This window comes from Tachyglossus aculeatus, chromosome 21, assembly GCF_015852505.1.
Source record: "Tachyglossus aculeatus isolate mTacAcu1 chromosome 21, mTacAcu1.pri, whole genome shotgun sequence".
Taxonomy (NCBI): Eukaryota; Metazoa; Chordata; class Mammalia; order Monotremata; family Tachyglossidae; genus Tachyglossus; species Tachyglossus aculeatus.
Window position 1 is genome coordinate 66,098,312 of NC_052086.1, and position 12,728 is coordinate 66,111,039.

A 12,728-nucleotide genomic window follows, 5' to 3' on the forward strand; every position below is an offset into this window, starting at 1 on the left:
TTTGTTTTTTGGTAGTTACAGAAACTTTTTTTCTATATCTACCTACATAAAGTGAAGTGGAAAAATATAATTATCCAATTAATTTAGGCCCCAAATCACCTTTAGTGAATTTGCTAGTGAAAACCTTTTACATCCTAATCAGTTTTTGGTGATATCTCAGATACCTTAAGAAAAAGAGGACTTTTTGGGATGGTATTAGGAAAGAATCCAAAAAAATAGATTCTTGATTCATGCAAAGGGAGGAGGATGCCGGATGTCCCGTTTAATCACCGAAGGTCTTTTTCTAAATTCTATTCCAATGCATAACACAAATGCCTCATGCTTTAACGATGATAAATAATCAATACAATACCTGGAAATTAAGCAATGTGCTTACCTTTCGTTGTACTTGTATATCTATCTTGAACAGGTTGAAAATGAGTATCACTGACGTTCTTAGTGCTGCAGATATTGCTGCTGCCCTGAAGGAGTGCCAAGGTAAAAGGAAAACATCTTTAAAATTATTTATCTGTGACACTGAAAATTCATGAGATCAAATGTTTATAGGCCATGAGCACTTAAGTGGGAGGCTGCATATTCTAGTGGAAAGTTTTGAACTAGGAGTTTAAAGGTCTCTATTCTACTTTTGGCTTGATCACAGGCTAGCAGTGTGACTTCAGCAAATCACTAATCTCTCTGTGTCTGTTTTAACTAATGTGAAAAATGGTGATGTAATAATATCTGCCGCCTGCCAGCTCCTTATGATTGCTGAGAATATCAATCCTCATTTTTTAACAATCTGTACTCTCGGCATATTGGTGCGCAACAGCAAGGATAAAGCATTCTTAAAACTCTCTCTTTGATCAACTCTTTGGATAATTCCATCTCTATTCTTCAGACCCAGATTCCTTCAACCACAAACAATTCTTCCAGACCTCTGGCCTGGCCAAGAAGAGTGCTAGTCAGGTGAAGGATATCTTCCGGTTCTTAGACAATGATCAAAGTGGATTCCTTGATGAAGATGAACTCAAGTAAGAGCTATCCTCTGTCTCAATTCCCAACAAATAATTAAACTTTCATTGCCTCTGGATCACGCCGGAGGAAGACACAGTCCTGTGTGTTCGTGCACAGACCGAACGCTTGCAGAAACAAGACCCCAAAGGAAAAACCTGGTTCGAACGGAGGCGCAATCAATCAATTAATCAATCAATGGTATTTACTGAGAGCTTACTCTGTGCAGAGCACTGTACTAAGTGCTTGGAAGAGCATAAGTGGATAGAGTGGATAGAGCGCGGGCCTGGAAATCAGAAGGACCTGGGTCCTAATTCAGACTCTGCCACTTGTCTGCTGTGTGGCCTCGGACAAGTCATTTCCCTTCTCTGGGTCTCAGTTACCTCATCTGTCAAATGGGGATTAAGACTGTGAGCTCCATATGGGGCATGGACTGTGTCCAACCTGATTTGCTTATATCTACCCCAGCACTTAGTACAGTGCCTGGCACATAGTAAGCACTGAACAAGCACCACAGTTATCGTTATTATCATTATCGCACTACAACAGAATTAGCAAACATGTTCCCTGCTCATAATGGCTTACTGTCCAGTGGGGGAGACAGACATTAATATAAAGTTGTTATTTCTCATTCACCGGAATGAATGTACCATGGCTCTGAAATGAAGCACTGTGCTGGAAAGCAATGGGACCCAAGCATGGCTAGAAATAGATGATTGGTTTATAGAGGGGGACAAATTAGTCGCGCAATGAGGACGTTACTAGCAAAATTTATTTTCCTGTAGGTTCTTCCTCCAGAAGTTTGAAAGTGGTGCTAGAGTGCTGACCAGCTCAGAAACGAAGTCCCTGATGGCTGCTGCAGATCAAGATGGAGATGGCAAAATTGGGGCCGATGGTAAGAATAGATCTGCAATCGGAATAGCAATGCCGCTGCACCCTCATGAACGGTATTTTATAGCCTCCTGTTGGCAAAGGACTGGGCTGGCTCAGAAAATGCAGGGAGTTTTGATTCCACATGAGTAACATCACAAATGAGAGTGAATTACTTGTTTCGATCTCTCGAGGCTTCTGATCAAAGTGGAAGCAATTTCAGTTTTAAACAAGTTTTTTAAAATCACACAGAGCTTATGTTTTTAAGTAGAGGCAGAATGCTAATTGGGAACTGAACGTTATTACATATATAGTCTGACCATTTCAGATGTGTTTATTTTTCTGTCGCCTATATTATTTTTTGAATCTCTGCCTCTAAACTAATCTCAAAAAGCAGTTACAGACAGTTCTCTTATAATGCAGGGTCCACATTCTTGTAGAAGCTCGTGTTAAAGAAAATTCACATTACCGCACTCACACCTTGACAGACACTGCATCCAGGCAATTGTTAATTAAACTACTGCAGTTTCCCGCTGACATTTCACCACGAAAAGAAAGAGAGATGACATACATGCGCTTCACAGCTCTCTACCCAGACGGGCACACCTTTTCTGAAAAATGTATCCCTAGTTTCCCAACAGTGTTCTATCCAAAATGCACAATGAAAAACACGCACTGTGGAGGATCTGACTGTATATCATGTATAATCATTATTAAATTAGATGAGCACTAAGTCTGGATGCCCATTGTAAAGATGACAAATTGTTTGCAATCTTTAAAAAAAAGAACTTAAGACTCACACCTGTAAACCTAACTCTTTGAATCACATCCAAGTTTTTTGAAAGACTGGATGCTTAATTTCCACCAATGGTGTGGAGGGCAAAGAAACAAAATATGGGATTAAAAACACAAACAGTTCCCTGTAATTTAACCATATTCATCCACAGCCTCCATTTCTGGATAAAACTAGACCACCAAGACTTTTTAACATTCAAATCAGCTTTTGCAACTGAAGAGGTTGGTTTACAACATGCCATCCCATCTAATCCTTTGCAGAAATTTTCAAAGACATCAAGAAAGGTTGTAGCTAATCGTCCTGATATGCAGGCCTCTGATGATTCTGCAGCTATATACTGATACTGCCAGATTTTCTGTTAAAAAATTACTGGACACAAATTGAGACCCAAAAACCTAATAGGGAGGTTTCCTTTCACTTTTCTTTTATGGTGAAATATCAGAGGGGAAGAACAATAGCTTAATTAACAAATTCTAGCACATGTGGATAGGATCTCATAATAATAATTGATAATAATTATGGTATTTGTTAAACACTTACTATGTGTCAAGCACTGTTCTAAGCGCTGGGGCAGATGCAAGGTAGTCAGGTTGTCCCGCATGGGGCTGACAGTCTTAATCCCCATTTTACAGAGGAGGTAACTGAGGCACAGAGAAGTTAAGTCGCTTGCCCAGGGTCACACAGCAGACAAGTGGCAGAGCCGGGATTAGAACCCACATCCTCTGACTCCCAAGCCCGAGCTCTTTCCACTAAGCCATTGTTAAATTAGACAGGTTGTGCCTTTAACCCCACTCAGGAGGCAACAACAACAGAAAAAAATAAGTAATTTTGTTTCCGGTCATTATTCCTTCCTTTTGATTCTCCTCTGGGCCACACCGTGGATCTTTTAAGAATTTGCTTTCATTGTTCCCTTTCCTCTCCAGAACTCTTTACTGACCCATGCCTTGCCTCTTCTGTTCTAGAATTCCAGGAAATGGTGCACTCTTAAGGCCCTAAAGTCCTTGGAGACAGAGAAAAACAGAGAAAGGGACCAAACTGCAGAAAAGATTCCACAATCTTTGAATGGGAAATTCCACATTCTCTCCCTAATTTATTTTTTCTCCTGGAAAGCATCTGTTCCTTACCCATTGCTCTAATTACTAACAAGACAGTGTGTGCAGTCCTGCTGCATTCTGTAAGACCCCTCGGCAGGGGTCTTATATCCTCGAATAAAAATACGTTTCTCATCATCTCTTGCTTCACTGGTGTGTTCTTTCCCAACAAGATGTGGAAATTCAAACAATTTAAACTGCAAGGTTAATCTCTGGCTCCTCTCTATCTCTCAAACACCGAACATGAGACAGGGATTCAGCAAGATTTGATATACGACTTAATAAGAAACTAATAAAAATCGGGCAGAAAACTCCAGTCCCCACCTCATGGCTTTCTCAGTGAGTCATTTTTAATAACCCTATGAATATCAGGATACCTTAATGCACTTTTACTATTAAAATACACTTTTATTAGTGAATGAACAAGGTTATGGAGTAGAAATCAAAATGTAAAAAGAGAGAGAGAGTGAGTAGTATCACGCAAGAGCATTATCTAGATAGAACTGAGAAAATATGTCTCCAGACCATGGCTCCTGGAAGACCTCCTTTTTCTAATTTAGGAGAGTCCCACCAATCTAAGAGCACCTTTTCCTGAAGATATATAATTCTTGTCAAAAACAGCAACTCTTTTTGAGCATTCAATGGAACAGGTTCTAGGGAAGCAGTGTGGCCTAGTGGTTAGAGCACGGGCCTTTGAGTCAGAAGGATTTAGGTTCTAATCCCAGCTCCGCCACTTGTCCTCTGTGTGAAGCTGGGCCTTCTCTGGGCCTCAGTCACCTCATCTGTAAAATGGGGATTAAGACTGTGAGCGCCACGCGGGACACAGGCTGCGTCCAACCTGACACATTTGTATCTACCCCAGGGCTTAGTACGGTGCCTGGCACAGAGTAAGCACTTGACAAATATCACAATTATTATTATTAGGGAAGAGTTGCAGTACATTACAGGAATAGAGAAGCAGCGTGGCTCAGTGGAAAGAGCCCGGGCTTTGGAGTCAGAGGTCATGGGTTCGAATCCCGGCTCCGCCACATGTCTGCTGTGTGACCTTGGGCAAGTCACTTAGCTTCTCTGAGCCTCAGTTATCTCATCTGTAAAATGGGGATTAGGACTGTGAGCCCCACGTGGGACAACTTGATCACCTTGTATCCCCCCAGCGCTTAGAACGGTGCTCTGCACGTAGTAAGCGCTTAACAAATGCCATTATTATTATTATTATTATTATTATTAGAGAGGCTGAATTAGGGAGAGGGTTTGGCACCACGTCTCTCCCCTGCCCCTCGCCACTGAGTACGTACCAAAGTGATCCAGTAAACCATTTTAGCTAGTTCTCGAGCCTTTCGCTCTGATTGAACTCCAATCAGTCAATCGATCAATCATATTAATGTTAACTGTGTGCAGAGCACTGTACTAGGCGCTTGGGAGAGTACAATATGAAAGAAGCAGGGTGGCTCAGTGGAAAGAGCGCGGGCTTGGGAATCAGAGGCCATGGGTTCGAATCCCAGCTCTGCCACTTGTCAGCTCTTGGGCAAGCCACTCAACTTCTCTCTTCAGTTCCCTCATCTGTAAAACGAGGATTAAGACTGTGAGCCCCAAGTGGGACATCCTGATCAACTTATATCCCCCCCAGCGCTTAGAACAGTGCTTTGCACATAGTAAGTGCTTAACAGATACCATTATTATTATTATTATTATTATTGGAGAAGCAGCGTGGCTCAGTGGAAAGAGTACGGGCTTTGGAGTCAGAGGTCAGGGGTTCAAATCCCGGCTCCACCAGTTGTCAGCTGTGTGACTTTGGGCAAGTCACTTACTAATAATGATGGCATTTATTAAGCGCTTACTATGTGCAAAGCACTGTTCTAAGCGCTGGGGAGGTTACAAGGTGAGCGGGTTGTCCCGCGGGGGGCTCACAGTTTTAACCCCCATTTTACAGTTGAGGTAACTGAGGCACAGAGAAGTGAAGTGACTTGCCCAAAGTCACACAGCTGACAAGTGGCGGAGCCGGGATTTGAACCCACGACCTCTGACTCCAAAGGACTCTGACTCCACTTAACTTCTCTGTGCCTCAGTTACCTCATCTGTAAAATGGGGATTAAGACTGTGAGCCCCCCGTGCGACAAAGTGATCACCTTGTAACCTCCCCAGCGCTTAGAACAGTGCTTTGCACATAGTAAGCGCTTAATAAATGCCATTATTATTATCATTATTATTAAAGAGTTACCAGTACTCACTTCTGGATCTGTGGTATCACTTCCAGCTGGGAGCTATGATTTGAGTTTCATGCTAACACCACAGGGGCATTTCCCCGGTTGTCCTTACCTCCATTCAGGTGGCGGAGAATTCACTAAACGGAGACTTGGGTCAAAGGCATAGACCCAAAAATGGTGACGGGGGCTCCTCTTCAGCATGATTTCACCAGGGTGGCCTGGCTGAGCCCTCCCTCCACCCACCTGGTCCCCATGAACTGGCATGACAACATGAAAACGTGGTCAAAGCTTAGACCAGAATACTATATACCTATCGTGACATAATTCACATTACATAGTTCCGGTTGGCTTAGCTTTGTTCACTCATTCATTCATTTATTCAATCATATTTACTGAGCATTTAACTGTGCAAAGCACTGTATTAAGTGCTTAGGAGAGTACTGTACAACAATAAACAGACATGGCATTATTTTCCCAGTTAATCTGTTTCTGTATAAAATATTCACAGGCACTAACTTCCTGACAAGACTGCACTGTATTTCCACATCTTGGGAGGGATTTCGGACCAGTATTTTGGAAGGAAACCATCATTTTTCCTGATTTGGAAGAGTGTACCATAGTAAACTAGTATACTGAGGCTAATAGTACTAGTATTAATAGTATACTAGTAGAGTTAAGATTCTCACTGAGAGGAAAATACGACCCTGATTTTAATATGCAGTAATAATGATTTTTCTGTGCCAGTTTTTGCTGGGAGTAAAGCAGAGAGAGTACGATTACATGTCAACGGGAATGGAAGGGATTTGGGATCAGATTTGGGGAATGAAATATTAGGGAGCTAGTACTGTTGACTTGGAGGAGTTTGAATAGTGGCAGTAGATATGATATCAAGTATGAAATATCTTAAGGGAAAAGAAAAGCAACCAAAAGGTAACGCTGAGCCTGATTAGGCTGCAGACCCAATCAATTATCAGGAAAACTAGAAAAAAGAACTTTGCTTTCCTCCTAGACTTTATTAATGACTAGATTGAGAGAACCCTGAAATAACTAGCTTGAGTCCTAGTGCCAATTTGTAAAGACTCTTTTCTCTGGCGCATGATCGCCGACTTGCATGATATTTCAGAGTAAATACTTATATCCTGCTTCAATCTGGCCTGGAATGCCCTCCCTCCTCAAATCTGCCAAAGAATCACTCTTCCCCCCTTTAAAGCCCTGAAGGCTCACCTCCTCCAAGAGGCCTCCCTAGACTTTCCCTTTTCCCCTCCCTTTTCTTCAGCTCCTTTCCCCTTTTCCTCAGCTCCCTCCCTTCCGCATCACCTCTACTCGCTTCCTTTGCTCTTCCCCTCTTCCCTGCCCCACAGAACTTATGTCTATAGGTATATACCTATAAGTCTATTTATACTGATGCCTGTTTAGTTGTCTTGATGTGTATATATCTATAATTCTATTTATATTGATGACTTTTTACTTGTTTTGATGTCTGTCTCCCCCCTTCTAGACTGTAAGCCCGGTGTGGGCAGGGATTGTCTCTCTTTATTCCTGAACTGTACTTTCCAAGCACCTAGGACAGTGCTGTGCACACAGTAAGCGCTCAAAAAATACAACTGAATGAATAAATAATATTTATCAAGAAAATACTGGCTGTAGCCAAGTTAAGTGGATTGTACTTTCCAAGCGCTTAGGACAGTGCTCTGCACACAGTACGCTCTCAATCAATACAACTGAATGAATGAATAATATTTATCAAGAAAATACTGGCTGTAGCCAATAGTTAAGAAAATGGAGAGCCAACAGAGCCATCATCATCATCAATCGTATTTATTGAGCGCTTACTATGTGCAGAGCACTGTACTAAGCGCTTGGGAAGTACAAATTGGCAACATATAGAGACAGTCCCTACCCAACAGTGGGCTCACAGTCTAAAAGGCGGAGACAGAGAAGAAAACCAAACATACTAACCAGATAAAATAAATAGAATAGATATGTACAAATAAAACAAATAAATAAATAAATAAATAGAGTAAAAAAAATATGTACAAACATATATACATATATACAGGTGCTGTGGGGAAGGGAGGGAGGTAAGATGGGGGGATGGAGAGGGGGACGAGGGGGAGAGGGGGAGGAGCCAATAAGGCTGGGTTTTTTTTTTTCTAGAAGAAGAGAATTTATAGGAAGATGTATAGCAGTGGTATTTAAGAAACACTCAAGATATAACCCTGGCATAGTAAGCCTCACTCCCTAACTACCCTTAAACCACTGCTGGGGCGGGACTGGTTTCCTTGGTGATGAGCAGGTCAGCACCCACTTCCCAGAAGTTTGAGAGGATGAAGCAGTCCTGCTTGACATGCGGCCATGCCTCCTGATAAGTGTCCAGTCAAGGCCAATTTCTATCCCTAATCACCACACTTGAGTAAGACAATTGACCTTTCGCATCTATTTTCCTTCATAATCCCTTACTCTCCAACATTAAAATATTTTTATTCTGTGAATTGGCCCAGAGTCACTTAAGAGTGATTAAAAGTGATCTTTCCCCCAGTTTTCACAATAAATCTAATTCTTGTCAGGAAAGATCTGGGATATTATTATTATTATTACTACAGTTCATTCATTCATTCATTCAATCGTATTTATTGAGCGCTTACTGTGTGCAGAGCACTGTACTAAGCGCTTGGGAAATACAAGTTGGCAACATACAGAGACAGTCCCTACGCAACAACGAGCTCACAGTCTAGAAGGGGGAGGCAGACAACAAAACAAAACATGTGGACAGGTGTCAAGTCATCACAATTAATAGAAATAAAGCTAGATGCACATCATTAACAGTTAAGTGCTTACTACACATCAAGGACTATTTAGAGCACTGAGAAAGATATAAGTTTCTTGTATATATATATATATATATTTCTTGTGTATATATATATATATATATATACAAGAAACTTATATCTTATATATTTCTTGTATATATATATATATATATAACTTCTACTTCCCAAGCGCTTAGTACAGTGCTCTGCACACAGGAAGCGCTCAATAAATACGATTGAATGAATGAATGAATGAATGAATAAGTTAATCAGGATGGACACAGTCCCTGCCCCACATGGGGCTCACAGTCTAAGTAAGAGGGAGAGCAGGTATTTAATCCTCATTTTACAGTTGAGGAAACTGAGGCGCCGAAAAATTTAGTGACTTGCTCAAGGTCATACAGCAAGCAATTGGCAGAGCTGAGATCAGAACCCAGGTCCTCTGGGTCCCAGACCTGGGCTCTTTCTAACAGGCCAGGGTACATCTCAATGAGAGGCAAACCTTGATCTGTCTCTATCGGTATACCATTTTTCATAAATAATAGCAGCTGAAAGACCAGCCTAAAACTGGTTGGGTAGGGACTGTCTCTGTATGTTGCCAATTTGTACTTCCCAAGCGCTTAGTACAGTGCTCTGCACATAGTAAGCGCTCAATAAATACGATTGATGATGATGATGATGATGATGATAAATCGGCCACTCTGCTTGTGATCTATACTAATATCAGCCCAAGGTCTGGTAGAGCCAGAAAACTTGCGGAGCATGTGGAGACTCTCCATCTGCATTATATTCCCAGTGAATGCCAGCCCTGAGCCCACTGGACCCAGAAACCCGACGGAGCGTGCCCTCTCAACTGTACAGCTCTCACGGGTCCGGGGGCCGAAGGCGGCGGCCACTCAGGACCACTGTCTGGCAGCCGAATCAATCGATCGATCGATCGTATTTATTGAGCGCTTACTGTGTGCACAGCACTGGACTAAGCGCTTGGGAAGTACAAGCTGGCAACATACAAAGACAGTCCCTACCCAACAGTGGGCTCACAGTCTAGAAGGGGAAGACAGAGAACAAAACCAAACAGGCTAACAAAATAAAATAAATAGAATAGATAGGTACATGTTAAATAAATAAATAAATAATAAATAAATAAATAAATAAATAAATAAGGACTGGCAAACTACAGGCCTTCACCATGTCCTTCCCAGTTCTCCTTTCTCACCACCCCCCCCCAGATCACCCAACCCCAGCATGGCACCCTGCCAGATCACTTCAGTCCGATCCACTCCCACCCCTTGCCCTGTCTCCTCCCTATCCCGTACCTCGCTTCCTTGCCTAAGTGATGTCCGTGAGACCCTCCATTCCATCGTGGGCAAACTCCTCTTTATTCTTCAACCCGCTCCTGACCCAATCGCTGATCTTTCTCACCAGCTCCGAGATTAGGCTCAACTGAAGTACTTAGGCACAGAGCTTATATATTCTACTTCCCCCTCATCTATATATAAGCTCTGTGCCTAAGTACTACAGTTGAGCCTAATCTCGGAGCTGGTGTGAAGATCCGCACAGATAAATCTACTTCCCCCTCATCTTTTATTTGTGCTTGGGCTGCTGGCTAGACTGTAAGCTCCCTGAGGACACGGATCGTATTTTCTATTCCCCAAGTACTTAGTACAGTGCTCCGAACACGGTAAGTGCTCAAAAAATGTTACTGATTGATTAATAACACACTCCAACAGCCACATTACAGGTGATGGAAACTACAGAAGCAAGGTTGCCTTGTGGAAAGAGCTCAGAACCGGGAGTCAAGAGATTTGCATTCTGGCCCTGGCTCTGTCACTTGCCTACTGAGTGACCTTGGGCAAGTCACGGTGTCCAGCGCTTAGAACAGTGCTTGGCATATAGTACGTGTTTAACAAATACCATCATTACTACTAGTCTCTGTGCCTCGATTTCCTCATTTGTAAAATGGGGATTGAATACCTGGTCTCCCTCCCCGTAAGACTGTGAAGACCTTGTGGGACAGGGACTGTGTCCAATCTGATTTTCTTGCATTTACCTCTCCCAGGTGTTTAGTACACAGTAAACACTCAACACATACCGCTGATTGACTTGGTCATGATTGATTGGCCACCAAGCATTTATGAAGTACTTAGCCCAGAGTAAGGACTTAACAAATTCTATATTATTATTATTATTACTACTACTATGATTAATTACCCAGTCCCGGTCCAGGCCGTGGTGCCCTTCTTGCTCCTTGGGGGTCAGTAAATGTGAAGGGGTGTACATCGGTCATACAGTTGATTTGGGATCACAAATAATGAGCCGCCCACTTCAGGGGAGGAGGAGGAGAAGGGGAAGCCTCCAGGCCGATGGCAGGGAGGCCTGGAAGCGGCTCCCTCGTGCTTCTCCCCGCGTCTTCGGGGACGGGGCACATACAAACCCCAAAGGGGAACAGAGGAAGAGCAAGAGGGGAAGGATAAATCAGAGCTCGAGAGGAGAGGAGAGGGAAAAAGGAGGAAGAGGGGGAAGACGGTGACAAAGAAGAGGAGAGGAAGAAAAGGGGGAGGTGGAGGGGAGGAGAGGAGGAGGAGGAGGAGGAGGAGGAGGAAAGAAGGGGGATGATGACGATGAAGAAGAGAGGGAGGAGGAGGAGGAGAAGAGGGAAAAAGGAGGAGGAGAAGAGGAGGAGAAGGAAAGGAGGAGGAAAGAAGGAAGAGAGGAACAGGAAAGGAGGAGAGGAGGAGGAGAAGAGGGAAAACGGAGGAGGAAAGGAGGAGAAAAGGAGAAGAAAAGGAGGAGGTGGAGGAGAGAAGGAGGAGAGGAAGAGGAGAGGAGGAGGGAAGGAGGAGGACGAGGGAAAGAGGAGGAGAAGGAAAGGAGGATGTGGAGGAAAGGAGGAGAGGAAGAGGGGAGGAGGAGAGGAGGAGGAGGAGAAGGAAAGGAGGATGTGGAGGAGAGGAAGAGGAGAGGAGGAGGGAAGGAAGAGGAGGAGGGAAAGAGGAGGAGAAGGAAAGGAGGAGGTGGAGGAAAGGAAGAAGGGAGGGGAGGAGGAGGAGGAGAAGGAAAGGAGGACATGGAGGAAAGGAGGAGGAGAAGGAAAGGAGGAGAGGAAGAGGAGAGGAGGAGGGAAGGAGGAGGAGGGAAAGAGGAGAAGGAAAGCAGGAGGTGGAGGAAAGAAGGAGGAGAGGAGAAGGAGAAGGAGAGGAAGAGGAGAGGAGGAGGGAAGGAGGAGGAGGGAAAGAGGAGGAGAAGGGAAAGAGGAGGTGGAGAAGGAAAGGAGGGTGTGGACGAAAGAAGGAGGAGAGGGAGAGGAAAGGAGGAGGAGAAGGAAAGGAGGATGTGGAGGAAAGAAGGAGAGGAAAAGGAAAGGAGGAGGAGGGAAGGAGGAGGTGGAGGAAAGGAGGATGTGCACGAAAGAAGGAGAGGAAGAGGACAGGAGGAGTGGGGAAGGAGGACGTGGAGGAAAGGAGGAGAGGAAGAGGAGAGGAGGTGGAGGGAAGGAGGAGGGGAAGGAAAGGAGGAGAGGAAGAGGAGAGGAGGTGGAGGGAAGGAGGAGGGGAAGGAAAGGAGGAGAGGAAGAGGAGAGGAGGTGGAGGGAAGGAGGAAGGGAAGGAAAGGAGGAGAGGAAGAGGAGAGGAGGTGGAGGGAAGGAGGAGGGGAAGGAAAGGAGGAGAGGAAGAGGAGAGGAGGTGGAGGGCAGGAGGAGGGGAAGGAAAGGAGGACGTGCAGGACAGAGGGAGGAGGAGGCAGGAGCGAGGAGAAGGGAAGAAGAAAGAGGAGGGACGAGAAGGGGGAGGAGGAAGAGGAGGAGGAGGAGGGTCCGTCCGTCCGTCCGTCATCCGGGGCCTGGCCATCTAGTTCCGGGTCGGCGGGCGGGGAGGAGGAAGAGCTCGGACCCGGGGCCCGGGGTGTGTGTGTGTGTGTGTGTGTGTGAGTGAGTGTGTGTGTGTGTGTGTCCGTCCGTCCGTCTGTC

At 44.4% G+C, this 12,728-nt stretch overlaps 1 protein-coding gene across 1 annotated transcript; it reads left to right on the forward strand.

The window, feature by feature from the left end:
* The first annotated feature begins 329 nt into the window (after nt 1-329).
* On the forward strand, nt 330-3,644 carry LOC119942685 (oncomodulin-like). Its single transcript, XM_038763574.1, has 4 exons — nt 330-477; nt 878-1,010; nt 1,776-1,885; nt 3,619-3,644. Exons 1-4 carry the CDS (start codon nt 330-332, stop codon nt 3,642-3,644), a joined length of 417 nt encoding a protein of 138 aa, XP_038619502.1.
* The last annotated feature ends 9,084 nt before the right edge of the window (nt 3,645-12,728 follow it).

Excerpts from the sequence above, each read along its gene's own strand:
- LOC119942685 (XM_038763574.1), top strand. The coding sequence starts at position 330 with ATGATAAATAATCAATACAATACCTGGAAATTAAGCAATGTGCTTACC. Across the intron at positions 478-877 it reads TGCCCTGAAGGAGTGCCAAG|ACCCAGATTCCTTCAACCAC; the intron begins GTAAAAGGAAAA and ends TCTATTCTTCAG. Across the intron at positions 1,011-1,775 it reads CTTGATGAAGATGAACTCAA|GTTCTTCCTCCAGAAGTTTG; the intron begins GTAAGAGCTATC and ends ATTTTCCTGTAG.